The sequence below is a fragment of the Gossypium raimondii genome, chromosome 6, assembly GCF_025698545.1.
Source record: "Gossypium raimondii isolate GPD5lz chromosome 6, ASM2569854v1, whole genome shotgun sequence".
In the NCBI taxonomy this organism is placed as follows: domain Eukaryota; kingdom Viridiplantae; phylum Streptophyta; class Magnoliopsida; order Malvales; family Malvaceae; genus Gossypium; species Gossypium raimondii.
This window is the reverse complement of record NC_068570.1, coordinates 22,319,871-22,340,429: the sequence shown is the minus strand read 5'-3', so window position 1 is coordinate 22,340,429 and position 20,559 is coordinate 22,319,871. Positions and strand designations below refer to the sequence as shown.

Genomic DNA, 20,559 nt, shown 5'->3' with positions numbered 1-20,559 from the left:
CACTTTTTAGAAATACCAACAACCAAAGATAACTGGCCATCTCACCACAAGCTCGTCCTCACTTTATGAAAATTTCCATCCCCTTAAGTGACTTGTTTGTGAGGGTTTTCCATTGATGGTTTGCATTAAAACTTATGCTATCACATGGATACCACTAAATTCAATATCTTTTTCTAAAGCTAAGTAATTATTCTAAACATAAGCTACTTCGGTTTTTATTGATAAAAATATAATATTTATTTATATGCCAATACGCTACAAACTTAAGAAAAAGAAAGAGAATAATTTTTTGTGTATATTGCTTGTACAAGTGAACCTAGGAACTATACTTGGAAACTAAAGCTAAATTATAGCCTATAATCATGCTACAATCACATATTTACATTAACATTCCCTCTCAAACTCAAGTGGTGTTGTGGACTATAGCTTGAGTTTGGAAACTAAGTTTTGAAATCTAGTTAGAAGATACATTTTTGTGAGAATGTCTCCAATAGGACTAAATTGAAAAGAAATCAAATGTGTAGGGGCCAAAGTGTAATTTTGCTAACATGTGAATTTGGATTGAATTGAATAGATTAGTTATTAAATTAGTTGAATTTATTTATTTAGATCAAGATAGATCTCAACCGGATTTAAATTGAGGGAAGGCGAAAGGTGTGGATTAGTCGTTCGTACTCATTCACGATAGTGTCGAAGTAAGTTCATAGTAATTAAATTATATCATTTTATTTCCTTATGTATTTGTATTTTATAATTAAGCAATTAATTATTCTATAATTATACCCCTGATGGCACTTACGTGCCCTTGTACTTTGGTACCCTTGATCGCACTAATGTGCCCCTGTTGTACTTCGATACCCCTGACGCACTTACGTGCCCCTATTGTACTTCGGTACCCCTGATCGTACTTACGTGCCCCTGTTGTACTTCGATACCCCTGATCGCTCTTACGTGCCCCTGTTGTACTTCAATACCCCTAATTGCACTTATGTGCCCTTGTTGTACCTTGGTACCCCTGATCGCACTTACGTGCCTGGTTGTACTTCGATACTCCTAATAGCACTTTTGTGCTGTGGTTACGTTTCAGTAACATTTTGCAACGCCCCAAAAATACATGTTTATGTTTCTTATAATTAATTGACACAAATATCTGTCTTCTTCAGTGGTTAAGTGTTCTAGAAAGTGTCTGAGAGGTCCCAAGTCCAAGCCTTGTCTTGGAAAAAGTTTTTGTACTTTTCTGAACAAAACACTATTGCTAGTCAGTAGGCTTTTAAATAAATGTTAGTAAAATATGTCAGAATGGGTCTGCTAGTCTGGTGGTTAAGTGGTGTGTTAAAATGTTGGTGGTCTTGAGTTCGAGTCCTACTGTGCGCCAGGGAGTGTTTTATTTTGCTGCTAGTGTCGTGAGGGTGTTTTAGTCTAACCGAACTACTGAAGAGTTGGAGTAGAATTTGAATTTGGTGGTTGAGGGAGGGGTGGACGGTTTTGGGGAGTGGATTGAGGGATTTGGGGAGAAAAATAATGATAGAAGAGTTTGAAGGTAACCAAAATAGGTGGTGGCAAATTCGGCTACTCAACTCATTCTTTCAGTTTTCTCTTTTCTGCTCTTGGTCTTTCTCTGCTGATTTCTATATTTTCCCCCTCGTGTTGTCATTCCTCTCCTCTCACTCTCCTAAATTCGGTACTTTGTCATAGTTTCTTTCTTTCTTTTTCAATTTTTGCTGCTACACGCACCTTCTTTGCTCAGTTAGCCAAATTTCGGCTTTATGCTCTCCCTTTCTGACGCTTTTCTTTATCCTTACTATTCTTTTCTCCCTTTTCCTTGGTGCAGTCGAATCTTGAATCTTTCTCATCTTTGTGTATCCTTTTCGATCGATCAAGATAAGGTGTGCGTTCCTTCTCTGCTGGTTTACGTCGGTAAGTAAGGGGTAGGTTATGATGATTTGGAGTAGTCATTGCATGGTGAAAAACTATTTCTTTTTATTTCTTGTGTTTCCGTTAGTGATTACGCTTTGTTTTCTGCAGCAAATCGTGTGGATCGAGACCCTTCCATAATTCTTCGTAAGCAAACCGAGTTGAGGCGCTAAGAGTAAGCTCCGATCACTCTTAAATTAAGTAAGTGGTTGGGTTGGTTAATTCGTCTATTAAAGTGATTAATGGGGAGTGTATTGATCAATTTCTTTTAGGTATTACCAAGCTCGGAAGTTTTTTGCTGTGAATCCGTAACAAGTGTGTAAACACAACTCTGAAAATAGAAATCGACGAAAAGCTAAAAAATGTGATTGTCGATGCCACACGGGCGTACGACCGCCCGTGTGGTAGGCCGTGTGATCGAACATGGGCATGTGATCGTCGAGGCTGGCCATGTGTGGTTCATGGGTTGGGATGAATTGGGTCGTGTGGGCCACACACGGGTGAACCACACGAGCATGTGGGAATACACGGGTGAACCCCTAATTGACTGAATGACTATTATATTCATGTACGATATATATATAACTGTATATTGAGCATGCTATTAAAACTATACTGAAAGCATGTATGATACCATGATTTGACATGACATGATTGTATGATGCATTGCATGGGGATGGGATTATATTGATCGGAGGAAGTGTACTGAAAGGCTTCGAGCCTAACTTACTGGCAGCTCAGCTGCATATTACTGTATAGTGCCGTATTCGATGCTACTCGGAGTGTAGGGATGGGTGGGTTGATTATATCCCCACATGGAGTGTAGGGTTGGACAGAGATGGATTGTAGAGGCTGGCTGGGGAGGATTTTGTGATCACATAACTGATTATTGATACTGTAATGGGCCAAGGCCCAAATGCATGACTGCTACTGTATTGTAATGGGCTAAGGCCCTAACTGAAATTGAAACTGTTACTAAAATGTGCTCAGGCCCAAACTATAATTGCTTTCTGTCTGCTTGTTTATATGGGGTGCACACACTGAGTTTTCATAAACTCACCCTTCTGATTCATCTGTTCAGTTTATATGTGCCAAGTTTATGATTATAAATTGTAAATTCATCTGTTCAGGTAAACTTTAAATTTTAAACAAACTGAGACTACTATAGGTAGGTTGTAAATTTTAAATTGTGCCAAGTTTATGATTGAATTATATCATGTTTAATCTTAATGAAAAACATGGAAACAGTAAGTACTCAATTGGTAACGTGTTTATGTCCATGAAAAGGTGGAATAAATTAAAGTATGTAATTTCTGATGCAATCGTTGATTGTGTAGTTGATTCCAAAATAGTTATGTTTAAATGCACTAGCTTATAGTCATGGTTGATGTTATGCTTATAACTTGTATGTTATGCATATGAAACAGACGAGGAAAGGTAATGAAACGGTAAACTCATAGATGAAATGAAATTTGATGAAAAGGAAATGGTGAGTTTGAATGATGTACTATATGTGAAAAATTTACATATACTATGGATGAATATAATTATATAGTGCATAAATACACTAAGTCGAGAATTGATAATGTTGTTTAGGCTTAGGATAAGCATTGGAAACGGAATGGAAAGAAAGTAAATTGAAAAGTGTCAATCTTATGAAAGGTTGATGATTATTTATTAATTTCCATAAAATCCTATCACATGATGAATGATAAATATAGGTGACATTAATGAATTTACTCATTTGTGAGTTGATGATCATATAGATTTATGAATCTTATGGCATTGGCATAGTTTTATGTTTATTCTAAAGTTTATTATTGAAATGGAATGATATGTTTAAATTTTATATGAGCTTACTAAACATTCATTGCTTACGTTGTTATTTTTCCTCTACTTTACAAATTATCGGAAGCCCGACTGGGTTGGAAGCTAGTTGGAGATCCATCACACTATCCATCAATTTTATCGGTAGATTTTGATTCTTTGGTCATGGTTATAATGGCATGTATAAGTGAACTATGTCTAATGTTTAGTTAATGATATTGGCATGTAATATTGCTTTGGATTTATGAAACTTATGTTATTTTGATGCCTTGATGGTTGGTGTGCTTTTGGCACTTTGAAGCTTAATGGTTGGTGTGTATAAGATCAAATTGATGCATGGTTTTTATGGCCAAAGTGGTAAGTGTTGGCATGTTTGCAAAAATGATCATTTAAGGCATGATTGGATATGAAATTTAGTCAAGTTTAATTGGTTGGATTATGACCCATTTGGTATGTTTGAATGTGAATTTGACTTGTGGTCAATTATGGTACATTTTAAAATAGTAACAAGGTGATTAATTATACATATGTGTTGTTAAATTGAGTGCTTGCTTTTGAGGTGCCTTTTGGGCATATTGGTTGGATGGATAAATACCATATTGATCTAGCTTTATTATGCATGTTTTAGGTACATTTTTGAATGCTTGAAATAGGTGCAAATGGCTTGTATGTATGAGCATGTTTTGGGTGAGAGAAATGGATTTAAAATAACCTATTTCTTGTCCACATGGCCTAAGACACAAGCGTCTCAGTCATGTGTGACACATGGCCATGTGACACATTCGTTTGTCCCTTGTAGGTTTTTAAAAGTTGCATTTTGAGAGTTACATAGCCTGGCACACGAGCGTATGGCTTGGCCGTGTCACCCAAGTCAGAGAGTTACACGGGCACAGACACAGACACAGTCTAAGACACAGCCGTGTGCCCCTACTTCGAATGTCCACACGGCCGTGTGACACTTGCAGTGTGAATTTTTCCATCTTTTTCCTTGAAGTTTCAAATGTTTCTGATGTAGACCCGAACTGTTCCTAAAGAGTTTCTAGAGCCTCGAAGGCTCGATTAAGGAACAATATGCATGTTTATGAATGGATCTTGATATGTTTAATGAATAATTGGAAATGTATGTTTTTATGTTACAATTTTATGATAATGCTCCGTAACCCTATTTCGGTGACGGATACGGGTTAGGGTTGTTACACCTTAGCTATCATTTGACTATGTGTATTATTATGTGTGAGGCCTCATATTCCTTAAAGCTTTCTACCAGTTAGAGGAAGAGATAGTTTGAGCTCTCAATATTCGACAAAAGTTCATATTCGGTGAGTTTTTTGGGATCGCTACTCGTAGAAAATTCATTGTATAATTGGGAATTTAGAGGTAGCCTAAACCCCTACTGTAAATTCTGAATGTAAGTGTTTTCACACTTGTGATGAAATGTGAAATATGTTTGCTTGTGAATTTGTGAATTTGTGAAATCATGAACATAATGCTATGATATATGCTATAAGCTTATGATGACTATTGTGAAAGTGAATATTAGGGCATGTTATTCATGCCATTTGACAATAAATATATGGATATGTTTTCATGTCATATGACTGAGATTATATTGTGCTACTAATGTGAATATGCAGTGAATATGTGCGGAAAACCGGTAAGTAAATATGTGATAATAATGTGGATATTTTGGTCTTGTGACCTTATGAGACCATTGGATATAGTTCGCAAGCTATATGATTGTGAGTACTCACCCTTGTGTTGTGATATATGGGGCGTTGCGACCCAAGGACAGTTTCAAAGAGATAAGGGAATGTGAGCTAAGCTTTGGGATATGTATGTGTGGTGTGTTGGAGACTGTTAGCTATACGCTTCACTTATGGGACATGTTCGACTCTTTGATTCATTATAGTGTGATGGAGATCCGCATATCTGATGTGTGGTGATAGAGTCCACTTTATGTTTCATAATCTTAAGAGCTAAATTATCATAAAAAATGATTGAATGTGACCAAATGTTATTGATATAAGCTAAAACATATGCTTAAATATTCATGTGACTAATGTGTAAAATATGTCACAAGAGTAAAAGATTATATGAATATGATGTATGTCTGTTTCGTTGATGCATGATGACTTGTTTACGTAGTGGTTATTTCAAGCATTCACTAAGCTTGTTAAGCTCACCAACTCCTTCTTAATCATTGCAGATACATAGTGTCGGTGTGAAGGATGTGGTCTTGAGGAGTGATCTAAGCCGATTATTTAGCTTCTATTAGTAGATGTTATATGCTTATTTATGTTTGAGGAATAAAGGCAATGTGATAGTCCAATGTGGTACATTTTATATCGGTTTCGCTAAGACATTTTTGGGTTATTTTCATGATATTTGTTTGGATGCATTGTAAACTCGAAATTATATAAGGTTTTTCTATATATTTTTACCACATTTTTACTTAATAAATATGTTCATCTTGAGTAATTGTTATTAGAATAAGTTAATTTTACTTAATTAGTATTACTGGGCATGAATTTATAAAGTATGTGAAATTTTTCTTAATTACATGATTTTATACATATTTTATATTATTTCATGTTAATTTATTAATATGTGATTTTTCACTATGTAAGAGGACCATTGAAGATATGATTAATGTGAATGAAACATGGACATGCACAAATCAATTCATGTGGATGGCAAGCCATTCAACTTGGGTCATGAGATTGAGAATTCGACCCAGTAAAATATGTGCTAAAAGATGGACATGTCTGCTAAATTATTGGACTAAGAAACTGTCCAACAAGGGGGAATTAAAGCCCAGTTTCGGCACAAGTAGATGGCTGCCCAAAAGCAAGCTTTGGGGTATTTAATTGAAGGTTCTTATAGTTGGAAAATTATCAGAAATTAGCCCAACAAATTTGTTGTTGAAACCGTCCACCCTCTGGCTATTAATAGCCTTGGTTTGAATTCAAAATGAGGAGATTGAGTCATCCCCTTCTCCTTGAAATGTGGTCAGCCATTTGTGATAGAAAAAGAAGGAATTCAAATTCTATTTTTAACAAACTCTACCCCTTACCTTCACCTATAAATACCATGCATCAATCCCTTAATCCCTTAATCCCTCATCCCTCATCCCTCATATCCCATTTCTCTTCTCTCGTTAGCATTTTCTTTACATTCTATTTCCCTTTTCCTTCCCCCTTGCATAGCTGCCCATTTCCCATCCTCTCCTTTAGCAACATAAGCTTTGTCAAAAGCATCCTTTGGCCAGCCACCTTAGGAACTCCTTAGCAAAAGAAGCATTGAGCAAAAAAGAGGAGCGAATCAATCAGAATAGATCTGAAAGGTTGCTGAACTGAATAGATTTTACACCTTCCTCTTGTTATGTCTTAATTATGTTTGCTTTGAGTTTATTGTTTTTGACATAAACTATGTTATTTTAAATCCTATTTGCTAGGATGATTATGTTAATTCAATAAGGTTTATTTCATTCATGTTTAACATGTTTGTTCCTCAGTTGATCATGTTTTCAATTAACATCATCATGTATTTCATTCATACATGATTGTGTGCACCCAGATTAGCTAAGCGATCCTAACTAGATGACTGCTAGTAGATACATAACTGAAAAGTGCAATGCTCAATTTAGATCATTAAACCTGACTAAGTTTAGGTTCATAATCTCTTTAGTTAGCTCTATTATCTTGCATAGTTTTTAGGTTTATGTGATTAAACTGTTGCAAACGTAAATGTCCATGTGAACTCGCATAAATACTAAGAAACCCTTAGTTAATATGATCACTAAAATGCATATTTAACTAAGTAAAAGACTCCAAAATGACTTAATTTGGTTTCCAAACTCATGAAAGATCGAGTAGCCATGGAAGTACTTCCAAACATTGTTAAGCATGATAAAGTAAATTGAACCGATTAATATAATTATCCTAGCCCATTTATTGTTGATTATTATTTTTTTTTGCTAAAGTCATTCATTCATACATTCAGGTAAATTGCATCTAGATTAAAATTGCATTAAGGATCACTCTTTACATTTAGTTAATTTAATCATCACTATCTAAAATTATTGATTTTTTACATCAAATTGTTAATTATGATTTTGCAATTAATCGGTTAAGCATATACAGTCCCGATGGAGACAATAACTCATTTTTACTTACTTTTTACTAGAATGACTGTGTACACTTGCAATCAAACCATGTTACAAGCATATGGAATTAAACATGATGTTTAGATTTTTGTTTTAGACATTTTAATGTTTATTTAACTAGGTGAATGAAGCTTGTTATTTAGGGATGAATATAAATGGTTTATTTGCTTATTCATGCTAAAATTTGGTAGTCTAGAGCAAAGGTATTAATATGTGGGCTTTAAAAATGATATATCTGTAATTTCAAAAGTGTAGGGAGTCATATTATAGATTTGGTATCGATACCTTAGCCCGAATATCGATACCCAGGGTAAGTTTATCGATACCTTGCGAAAGGTACTGATAATTTTTGACGTTTTGATATTTGGTGAGAAATAGAATGCTAGTTTGGTATCGACTTTCTAGGTGGTATCGATACCACTTAAAGGAAATATTGATACCTTAGAGGCAATATCATTACCTATGTAACATTTTTGGGAAATTTTGCGAAATGGTCTAAAGGCCTGGTTTATGTCCATTTTACATTTGTTTGTTTTAAGTTAGCAGGATTAATCGTCAGTTTGAGTTTTTATGACTTAATATTCACAAGAATTCTATGGTAACAAAAGAAAATATATGATGCTTGTATGCCTATTATGATAAAATGAATGTGAGACGGTGGTGTAGCATCCTAAAACTTGACATTATGGTGACACGGCCGTGTGTCCCATGTAGTTTTAAAGGGTTACAAGTCAGGCCATTACACTGTCTGGCACACGGGCGTGTGAGGATACTTCGAAGGGTACACGGCTTGGCACTCAGGTGTGTGGCTTGGCCGTGTGACCCAAGTTTGTGAGTTACACGGGTAAAGACACGGGCTGGGACATGGCCGTGTGTCCCTATTTCGAATTCCCACACGGCCTAAGACATGGGCGTGTCTCTTGGTCGTGTGCGTCATACAGCCTAGCAAAACGGTCGTGTGACCCCTGCAGCTTTGAAAATTTGCAATGCTTTCTGAAAAATTCTACAGTTTTCGATTTAGTTCCGAGTTGTTTCTAACCGTACTTAGGGCCTCGAGGGATTGTATAAGGGACAGTATGTATGATTTTGATTAGTTTTATTATGAATATTGATAAGTTATGAAATTATCAAAATTTTGTTTGTTTGTACTATAAACTCTGGTAATTCTTTGTAACCCTGTTTCGGCGACGGATACGAGTTAAGGGTGTTACACTGAGGACTTGATTCGTCAGCAGTATCCCCATCTCTTTGAATCAGGTAAATTTCGAGGCCGAAATTTCTTTAAGGAGGGGAGAGTTGTAACGCCCCAATTTTCCTAAGTTTGGATTGTTAAAGTATGCCAAATAATCTCATTTTGGTTTGGTGGTTAAGTGCCTTGAATGTTTGCTTTAGGCCTTAAGTTTGATTCCTTTGTGTTGGATTTTCATTATTTATTTTTGAATTATGCTCAACTTGAGCCTAAGGGCTTATCTTTTATTTTCATTGGGTTGTAGATAAGGATGAACCTACTCGTCCAGAGGTAATGCGTCAACTTACCTCTAGGTCTTGTGTTCGAATCCTGTGTTCCACAGATTTGGAATATTTTTTCTCTGGTTATTATTTGGGAAGTAAAGTTCAATTTAAATTCCTTAAATCTAGTGGGTTAGGATTTGGATTAAATAAGTTATTTTTATTTTATTTTTTGAAATTTACTAAAATCCCTAAATTCCATCACCCACTAACTGTCCAACTCCCCATTAGTTTTCACATTTTCTTTTTTTTCTCTCTTTTGTTTTCTTTTCACAGTTTTCTTTTGTTAAATTCTCTTCTTCTATTTGGTTTTCTAATTCCTATTTTGTTCACCTAAAGCTTTATTTTCCCATTGCAATTTTACCATTAGTTCTACTTTTCTTTCGCTTTTCGTTGTGAAATCGTGACGGGTTCGGTAAGTGTGTAAGTTATTTGGAGTTAGGTTAAGTCAAGCATAATTCTTGTTGAAAATTCTTTGAATTTAATCTCGATATTGTTTATTCTTGTGTTATTTGGAGATAATCGTATGGTGGATCTCCTGGTAAGTTAGGAATGGCTTTGGTGGTTGTTAATTTCGTGGTAAGTGGGTTTGAATATTAGTTTTGGAGATTGTTTTGTTAAATTTCTACTAATGGAGTTCAAGGTTGAGGTGTTGTTTGTTGTCTGTTTATCGATTCATTTTAATGTTGTGTGTAGGATTCGAAGTGTGATATATGTGTGGGTTATTAGAATTATCATCAAGTGTCTGAACTAACTCGAAAAACTAGTCTGAATCTCGAAAAAACTCTAAAACAGGGGCCATTTTCAAAACTACCCAGCATCACATGACCTTGTGACAGACCGTGTGCACCACACGGCTGTGTGGTTAGCCGTGTGCCAAGCCGTGTGGAGCACACGGTTGTGTGTGATTACACGGCCTGAATAGATAGATCGTGTGGACCACACGAGCTGGCTTATTAGGCTGTGTAGGCCCATTTTTGCCAATTTGAAAGCCTGATTATGGGACTCGGAAATTGGATTCATGGGCCTTTCATAAACTTATAAAAACGTAAAATTTGGTATGTTTCTCATAAGTATGATTAGAAAGCATGATAAATAGGCTTTGATTTGTGTAAGTTACGTGATATGTATGCTCTATAAATTATACATTTCAGTATGCATGCCATACAACTCATTTGATATGTATGAAAGCTAATATATTATTGCATGTGCATTTGGGGTGGGTTTTGAAATGATGGAGGAAGTGTATTTTGGTTGTTTTGCTGTAATTCTGGCGGTTAAACCGAAATATCTGTCTGGAAACTCAATTACACTTATATGAGTGGTATACCACCACATTTCGGTGTGATTGGATGGATGGATTCATGTAGTCCTAATTGAAGTGATCGGTTAGACGGAGATGGTGTGTAGCGGATGGGGGTAGGATTTGTTTTGATATGTTATATGTTCTAAGATTATGAAATATGATTTACATTCTAGAAATATGAAATTCTGATTAGATAACTGCATATGTGAAATCTGTAAATGAAATTCTATAAATAGGCTAAGACACACACTAGGCTTCTAACTCACTCGTTTGACGCGTTTTGTTTCAGGTGATCCTCAGACTTAGGATTGGACGGCGACTCCAGAGCTCGATTCAACTATTGTGATTTTAAGTATGTTTTGGACTAAATTATGGAATTAACGAACTTCCGGATTTTTATTTGTTCGTGGACGTTATTATTGGTTTTGACATTTATTTCACAAGCGTACTATTTAAAAATTCATATTTTCATTTAAGGCGACGTAACATATGGAATTCTATGATTTTAAAAGATAATAATTTTTAAAGTATTTTTCCGCAGCAAAGTTTTGAAATGAAGTACAATGTTTTACAACTCATTCGGTTAAGCATACAGGGGTTATTTAATAAAAAATTATGAAACAAGTTTTCATCTAAGTGTTCACGCATGATCTTTTGAATACTTATGCTTTTGATAAATTAAGTAACTCTATTACTCTGGAAATAAAAATGAGTTTCCACGTAAACTAATCAATAACGTTTTTTTTAAGGATGTAACCTTCATAATCAGACTGTAACATCTAGGCCGATTTTGGGGTGTTACACTGGTGATTTGGAATGAGTGAGGGTGTTACAAGTAGTATATTTTTGTTTACTATCTTTTGTTAGTTTGCATTTCTTATTACATACTTCTTTACCCTAATTCTTGATTCGAGTTTTCTTTGTGTTGGAAAGAAGAAAAGATAGATGATGATGATAATGAACCAGAAGCTAAAGAAGTTGCAAATGAAGGCGAAAAAGATGGAAAAGAGGACAACACCATTGGTTGTTGGATAGTAGCAAACTTAGAACATTGAATCATTTTCTCTAGCAAGCTTGTAGCTTGTTGTCTATGGAAATCACCAGAACTCTGTAGCAATTGAGAGTACTACCAATAGTCTCTTAGCATATTAGTTGTATAGCTTTGAAGAGATTGCAAATCGTAATATGTTTGCTTTGGAGTAGAATAAGAAGCCAACAAATAGGTTATTAGAGAACTAGAAATCGACGTTGGGTGGCAATAAAATTTTGCATTTGTTAAGGAACAAACCTGACATTTTCTGGGAAATTTAACTTGTTCCTCTTTCCTCTAAATCTTGCAATAGCTTCATCATAAGCTCTTCCAGCAGCTTCTTCTGTATCAACATACCAAGCCAGACTCTTGTTTCTTATTGTGAATCACATATTTTTGCTATCCCTTTCCCCATGGCATTGGTACAAGGTAGAGATCATTAAGGTTACTAGAAAGAATGAATAAAGGAGAAGAAAGGAAAAGGAAAAATGAAAAAAAAAAGATAAAGAAGAAAAGAAATGAGAAATGAGTAAAGAGTAAAGAAATAATAATAATAATAATAATAATAATAATAATAATAATAATAATAATATGCGGGGCCATTATTTTAAATAAAATATTTAAAAATCCATATCATCATATTGTTAATATTTTAACGATACAATGACTAAAACTTTTTGAACAATTTAGTAATTAAATTGAAAATTTTATAATTCGATGATAAAAATAAAAACACGTAAAAATTTAACGACTATTAAAGTAGTTTATCAATTATTTATTCAGTTTGGATCAAATTTTGAATAAAGATTGTAGTAACATGGTTTAAGTTGGGTCTATATAAACCACTATTTAATAATAAAAATATTTTATTTAAATTTAATTAAAACTATAAATATTAATATAATAATATTTGTATGTAATAGTAAAAATAGTATCTATACTCCATAATATTTTATTTTTTTATTATTTGTGAACAAGGTTTTCAGAATTAGACTGGTGGTTCTAATAGATTTAATTGAGTAAAGTATTAAAATTTAAAAAAATAGAGAAAATTAGTTCAATCGATTCAACCACCCGTTCAGTAGGTCCAACCAATTGGTTCAACCAATTAAATTTACCTCAATCAATTTTTGATCTAACTAGTTTGAACAACCAATTCAATTTGGTCTGATTTTGAAAACAGTGTTTTTGAACACTAAATATGAGTGACCAAACTCCCTCAATTGATGCAAACTTAAACAAATGTTTTAATACTTTTTTTTAGCTATAAACTAGCTGGCCTAAAATATCTAGCTCATGTTTTGTAGCCTTGGTGTGAAAAAGAAGAGTTAAGTAACACTTAATAATTTGATGTATTATCTTGCCTTGACAAGTTCGATATTGTATTATCAACATACTTGTGCTCTGCTTTAAGTGTTATGATCTTAGAGACTAGTCATAAGTCTCATATTTTTTATGTACTAAAATCGGTCTTGGGACTAATATATGGTTGGAAGATGTGGAAGTAGACTTCTTTTCCAAGTATCTGAACCATGTTTGAATCCTAAAGTTGTGATTATTGGGAGGACTTTACTTGAATAGCAACTCCAGCCTAAACATGACTAATCTCAGACCATAAAGTAGATGAGGACGCTTGTGGTTATACAAAAAAAAATTATATTGAAATATAAGTGTTCACACCATTTTTAACATATGAGGTGCATTTTATAAACAACTCATGATGCCTAGAGGTCCAAAGTGGACAGTATCATGTTGATTAGTGTAAATCGTGATATTTGGTACTAGAGTCATCTCTCGAATACTAGCAATATGCTAACATAAACAATGAGCTCTCATTGGAATAGAAAAAGATGTTATGATCTTGAAGAGAAGCCATGAATCTCACATGCTAAAGGTGATGTGAACAATTATATGTTAATACCAATTCTAGTATAGTGAAAATAAAATCGTAAAAGACAATGAACCGAAGCGAACAATACCTTATATATCAATATGAACCGTGACTCTAAACATTGCTTTCAAGGCCACCATCTTGTTGGGTCCAACAATTTAGATCTAGGGCAAGGTGGGGGTGTTGTGAAATATGAACAAGATTGGCAAGTGTAGGGTAGAGGCATATGGGAGAACTGGAGACAAATAGCTTAGTAAGAGGTTAGGGTATCATAGATGCCACCGACAATGACAATGTTTTCAATTTCTACTACACTCAAATGCTATGGTAAAACGGCCTAAAAGTTACCCATCAATCCCCCTACCAACCAATTCAATATTTACTTATATTCAATTTATTATTCATTCAATTTTTTTAAAAAAATCAAAATATTTTTTTTATATTAATTTTACAATCCATAGAAATTGATCATTTAAAGGTCATGGTTGTCTTTACTAACAATGTTATCTTCAATATTCGAACCTCAGTTCTCTCTAGGTCTTACCATTTGACTTAACACTTGTTGGTTTTTTTCTAGTTCATTCATCAACTCAAGTTGAAGTATTTATTCATGGTATAATGATTAATTTAGCCCCTAATGCTTATCTCTTTTATCACTTTGGATCTAATTCTTGTTTATCACTTTGACCCAAAACTTTCACATTTTTTTTGGACAAAAAGTTGATTGAATGGTTAAATTTTTTACTGGAATAATGCAATTGTCTATGTGATAGTTCAAGTGCATTTCATAAAAGTTCAATAATAATTATTTAAAAGTTCAACAAATTTTAATAAAAATATATTTTTCTTTCAAAATATTATCCATGTTAACAATGAAGTACAAGTAAATTGCTATGCAAGTTGTCACATTAGTGTCAGTTAAAATTTTAACAGTTTAGTCAGCTTTCCTGTTAAAAAATTACAGTTTGACTAAATTTTAAAAGTTGAGGGTCAAAATCATCCCAAAATATATAACATTTTGAAGTTTAGTGATTTGATTTGAAAATTGGATAACAATTAAAGTATTGTTGATGAAATTAACCCTATATATATTTAGTCAAGGTAATTTTGACCTTTGAACTTAGCAACTATGTTCATTTTGATACATGTATTTGTTTTGGGTTCACTTTAGCATTTGAATTTGGTAACTATGTCCATTTTAATTCTTACACTTGAATTTCGGCAAGATTTAATGATGTGATACAAATTGTACTATTATTAAATATTTATATTTTCTTAGTATAGGGTCAAAATAGACCTAGTCAAGTTTAAATATCAAAATGGATAAAAAATACATTAGTAAAATAAATATAATTACCAAATTGAAGAAATAAATCAAATTGGAAGTAACCAAATTCTAAAGTTGATGTAGAAAAAAAAACTTTAACAATTAAATTTAAACAAAATTATCAAAGAATTAAATTTTTTGTAAAGTATAGACTAGGGAAGCAGGCATGTGGATGAGTCGGGAGCTACAGACCAAACTCCACAATTAACCCGCCTTTGAAATTATTTGAGTTTTGTGACAGAAAAAGGAACAGAAAAAGAAAGAAAGCCACACCCCAATTTTCATTTTCACTGCTTATATCATATCCCTTCGTTGGTACAGTACCGCATTTGTTTTATTTAGTCTTCAGTCCATCAGTTTTTCTTCTTTAATTTATGAATAAAGAAAACCCAAAAAAGCAGCCACTGAAGACCTGGCCTTTTGTTTCCCTTTGAAGAAACACAGAAAAGAACCCCCCGCCTTTTTTTCCTCTCTTCTTCACTGAAGAACAGCCATTGAAGATGCCTAGACCAGGTCCAAGACCTTATGTATGTGAGAGAAGAGCTTGGCACAGTGATAGACACCAACCCATTCGAGGTTCCCTCATTCAAGAAATTTTCAGGTCCCCTCCCCCTCCCCCTCCCCCTTCCCTTTACTTTCTATTTCTTTCATTCACTGTAGTCTTTTTTTATATATATATATATATATAATGCATTTTTGGTGTTTCTTTAGAGTTGTGAATGAGATTCATTGCTCAGCAACTAAGAAGAACAAGGAATGGCAAGAGAAGCTCCCTATTGTTGTGTTGAAAGCTGAAGAAATAATGTACTCCAAAGCCAATTCTGAGGTAAGAAAATATGAAGTTTCCTCCTCTTTTAAATGAAAAGAATGAACTTTGATAGTAATTTAAAGGATTTTAAGAGGGTTTTTTTAATGATGAGGGGTTGGCACTTATTGCATAGGCTGAGTACATGGACCTTAAAACACTTTGGGATAGAACAAATGATGCCATTAACACAATCATTAGACGTGATGAGAGTAATGAAACTGGAGAGCTTCTTCAACCTTGCATTGAAGGTACTGTTTTTTTTTTTTTTTTTAAATTGAAGCAAAAATATGTGCATTTGCAATGGGGTCTTTTTGTTGCATTTACCATTTATTTACTTTGTTTTGTCGGTTAGCTGCTCTCAATTTAGGCTGCACACCAAGGAGAACATTGAGGAGCCAACGAAATTGTAACCCGAGGTGTTACCTTAATCCGAGCACTCGAGAAGTCGACGACATTGCTCGAGGAAATCCCCTGGCTAACTCGCGTAGCATGACTCGTTGTTCCGGTTTCATGAAACCCGAAACCGTGAATGTGACTCATTTGGGGTTTGAATATCAGAAACATACTAACTGTACCACTGACAAGTTTCCTTTTGTGTTTGAGAATGGTTCCCTTCCTATTAATAAGCCATGCTTACCTATAGAGAAGTATCCTCCTAGTTTATATTCAGTGTTTCCTCTTTTCTATGGAAACCGCCTTAGATACGAAGAGATGCAGCATGATCTCAGTGTCTTCCCTAAGTTAGTTTCTAATACTGTAGAGCCTTCTAAGACGGGTTACATTCATAACCTCCTGTTTCCCAATGTGGACTCTTCAAATAAGATGAAACACACAGGTGTAACGAATACTTCTAAGCCGCACGAACTTGCCTGCGATCTATCGTTGCGATTGGGCCCTCTTTCAACATCTTCCCCGAGTGTTGGAACCAGTCAGCCTCATGAAATAGGAAAAACTGGTTCCACCTTTGATCTGACACCAGAAATCGATAAAACTAAATCTTCTTTTCTTAGGAGCAAAAGAGACGATCCCTTGAAATCGTCTTCAAATGGGTGTAGCATTGAGGGTGAAGATGTGACAATGAGGAAGGGAAAGACGGGTTACTGTCCGGCAGTGGATCAGCAATTTTGTTTGCCATCAAACCTTCCTTACAGTCATTTAAGTGGAAGAATGGAAAGTGCTGGTTCCTAGATTGTCCTTCAAAGACCCCTTAACATGGCCTTGGTGAGTATACATGTGCTGCTGAAGCTCTTTCCTTTTTTTTTTTTCTGTTATCTTTTTGTAGTTGGATAGCTATGTGTTGGTGATCAATGTGTTGACAATGTTTGCAAGAATGTGTTTTGTAAATATTTCGAGTGAGTTTCGATTCGATGAGCCAATCAGACACATAATGTGACCAATGTTCTTTTATGGTCAAAGATTAACCCTTTGGGGATCGATTAGTTGTCTATTGTAAGAATGTTATCTTTAGGTTTCAAAAATTTAATGTGTCTTGTAACTGAACTCAACATTTGTTTCTATGATCTTCATTTTTTGATGAACTGTTCTTTGCGTCTGCTATCGTTTGCTCAGGTAGAAGTATTGTATAAGTTGTACCACAGGGTAGAATGCATTTTGATCATTATACTTTTAAAATGAGCACAAAGATCCTGTATAATTAAAAATAGCACAATGGTGATTTATGAGTGGATATATAACATCACTTTAAAATGTCAATCTATTGTAGCTTTAACTAATGAATGGGTACAACAATTTGGGTTAAGCTATTAAGTTACAAAATGATAATTTTATTTAATACAAAGATTAATTAAGTTGACATTATAAACAGAGGCAATACCTGGGGTAGGTAGACCTTCACACTCCAATAAAAAGAATTGTTGTTTAGTGATGCATGGTAAAGTTTTATTTTGTTTCGTTTAAATAAAAAACTATTTGATCTCTTCCAAAATAATAATAATTATAAATTAGTACATCTATTTTTAATTGTTATAAAATTATTATACTTTTATTTGATAAAAGCACCCTTGAAAACTACAAAGTGGTAAAAGCATAAGAAAGTATATTTAAAATAGGCTTTTGTGTGACAAGTTCTCGTTAGTTGTAGTGTTGACACTTGTACAGTTTTAACTTTTATATTCCCCTTTATCCAGCCTTAAAACTTATCCATTAGAAGATATTTAATCTCATCAATGGACAAACTATATCTCACAAGTGGATAACTTGTCTGATTTGTTTGATTAAGTAGGGCTAAAGCTAATATTTAATGAACGAAAATCTAAAGGGAGAAAAGGCTTTTGTTTGTATGGGGGACAAAGGTCACCTTACAAGAAAACAAATCTAACCATTATTACTTTTAGAGTCAATGTTCTTGAGGTTTCTTATGTGCGTCCCATATATTTGGTCAAATTAGGAAGGGTCGAAATAAGTAATGAATGACTTTGGAGGGGAGGAGTGGGTGCTTTTGCTTTATTTGAGTTCAAACTTCATTAAATTCGATTTGGTTGTAAAAGTTAATAATTCAATATTATCTCATAATTTTATGATTGGAATAAATAATTGGAAATGATTTCAATTTTAGGTAATTTGATTGATAAATTTAGATGACCTTATTGATATTTTTTTTGACAGAAAAACGACCCGAAGCTCAACCTCATTTTATTGCATCTCAAATAATAACATTGTGAATTTTCAAAGGATAATCCATATTAATAGCAATTTTACAAAGCATGTCCACAACTTCATTACTGTTCCTATCAATCCAATTAAAATGGACCGTTTCAAAATTTCTAATAGCCCTGCATTCTTTTTTCACGCAGCAGCCCAAAATAGTGACATCCTTATCGCAGTTTTTTATTGTATTAATGAGAGTAGCGTTGTCAGACTCCATAATCATCTTGGACAATTTTATATTTGAGGCCAACTTCAATCCCAAAGTCAATGCCTTCAGGTCCGCCCAAACAGCATCGATGGCCTTATTTGCGAAACCATAGCAGCCAGCAAGCGCGAACCCATCAGCGTCTCTCGCAATAGCCCCGTAGCCGACATACCCATTTAAAACCGCTACATCCACATCGATTTTAATAGTCTTTGGGGGGTTTCATCCAGCCTTACTTACCGGAGTAGGTGGAATCACAGGGGGTTCATTCAAATTAAAGATTCTAAAATCATTACTAAGGGTCTGTGCCCTTTCCCACATCACAATAGCTGGATTGTCCTTGCCCTGGAAAACCATCTTGTTCCTGTTGTTCCAGCAATTCCATAGGAGCGTGAAGAAGTCAGCAGCAGCCTTGGAATCGAGCTCGCGCAAGATATCTTCCAACCAGTCAATGCAGCGAACATAGTTTCCGTCTAGAAGCCTATTGTTTAAGCCTCCGATAATAAGGGTTTCACGAACCTTCAGGCACTCTTTCAGAGCATGGATAAGATTATCCTCATTGTTCTTACATCTCGGACAATTCGTAGAGAAATTATGATGGATGCGAGCGATATTGGCGTACGTGGGCAAGATATTATGGCCGATTCTCCAGCTGAAAACTTTAATCTTGGGAAGCATTTTTAGCTTCCAAATAATTCTCCAAAAACGCCTGTGAGGGCCAAAGCCAATCCTCTTCAGAGAAAGCCAAGAGTAGGCGAACTTCAACGTGTAGACACCATGGGGGTTATGTAACCACGTTCTGCTATCATTAACATCAATAGGAGGAATGGGTAATTTGCAAATGCACTCCCCCATCTCAATACCATAAAGCTCAATGATCCTATTCCTTTCCACCGCTTTTGACCCTGGTCCCACAAGTCATTAACCATTCTTTCATTGTTATTCAAGAGAGATCGACAAACAGGACCTTATTGATAATTTATTTGAATTTAAAATGGTTCAAATTTAAAGCTGACTTGAATTTGAGATATTTGAAAATTTTAAAATTTGAATGTTTTCTACCCAGATTAATTCGATTCAAAATTAATCTACTTTATTCATTTATCAAATCTAGTATACGGAAGGCAAAAAATCCCAAACTTGATTTAATAGGATTGGTTTTTTTTTTAAAAAAAAATTTCGGTGCGAGATGAGATGAATTTAATTCTAAAATTAGTCGGGTTGAATCAGGACAAGGCTTAGAGAAAATCTACATTACCTCATGATAGTTATCAAAATGTCCTTTATATATAATATTAGCTTAAAATATATAATAATACAATTTATGTTAATATTTCATTTAAAATAATTATACTTGAAAATCAATTAATAATATCATTAAGAATAAACTAAAACTTAGAAGTTATTGTCCTATTTTGATAGAAATTTAAAAGAAAAAGGAATAAAATTAAGACATATCGGGTTAGTTTGGGTATAACTTTAATTTTTCAAAACAAAATCAAGATGAATAAATCAATATTTAATTCGAATTTAAATTAAGGTGGAGTTAATTTAAATCGGGTTAAGGTTAACAAGAAAACCCCATACCGACATATTGCTATCTCTATTCTAATAATATCATATTCTAATCTTTACTGAGTTTTAATCACCATTGTGGTGGGGAATATATATAACTTTTCTCAATTTTGTCTTAAAAAAAGCTTAGTGAGAGAGATCTTCCAAAAGTATGTAAGGAGGTTGTCGGCATCACACTAAAATGACAATGTCTTGTTGCTTCATTTATGTAAGTCTGCAACTGAATAACTTTAGGCATCTGTTGAAGGTTTGATGTTGACAAGATTAATGGGGTTTCCCCAACTAACAAAACAAACAAGGAAAGGTGAATGGTGGGCAATTTGTAGAAAACTTTC

At 34.2% G+C, this 20,559-nt stretch overlaps 1 protein-coding gene across 2 annotated transcripts; it reads left to right on the top strand.

Annotated features, from left to right (window-relative positions):
- The first annotated feature begins 15,297 nt into the window (after positions 1-15,297).
- Positions 15,298-17,315, top strand: LOC105771824 (uncharacterized). Of its 2 annotated transcripts, none has more exons than XM_052632850.1 (4): positions 15,298-15,570; positions 15,681-15,795; positions 15,911-16,025; positions 16,145-17,315. In XM_052632850.1, exons 1-4 carry the CDS (start codon positions 15,470-15,472, stop codon positions 16,963-16,965), a joined length of 1,152 nt encoding a protein of 383 aa, XP_052488810.1. In that variant the 5' UTR covers positions 15,298-15,469; the 3' UTR covers positions 16,966-17,315. The 2 variants fall into 2 exon arrangements, with proteins under 2 accessions (XP_052488810.1, XP_052488809.1); XM_052632849.1 differs by having other exon boundaries at positions 15,300-15,570; positions 16,130-17,315.
- The last annotated feature ends 3,244 nt before the right edge of the window (positions 17,316-20,559 follow it).

What these genes read in the sequence shown, in the direction of transcription:
- LOC105771824 (XM_052632849.1), top strand. Translation starts at nt 15,470, where the DNA reads ATGCCTAGACCAGGTCCAAGACCTTATGTATGTGAGAGAAGAGCTTGG. An exon ending in CTCATTCAAGAAATTTTCAG is followed by an intron (nt 15,571 to 15,680) that starts GTCCCCTCCCCC and finishes GTGTTTCTTTAG; the next exon opens with AGTTGTGAATGAGATTCATT. An exon ending in ACTCCAAAGCCAATTCTGAG is followed by an intron (nt 15,796 to 15,910) that starts GTAAGAAAATAT and finishes CTTATTGCATAG; the next exon opens with GCTGAGTACATGGACCTTAA.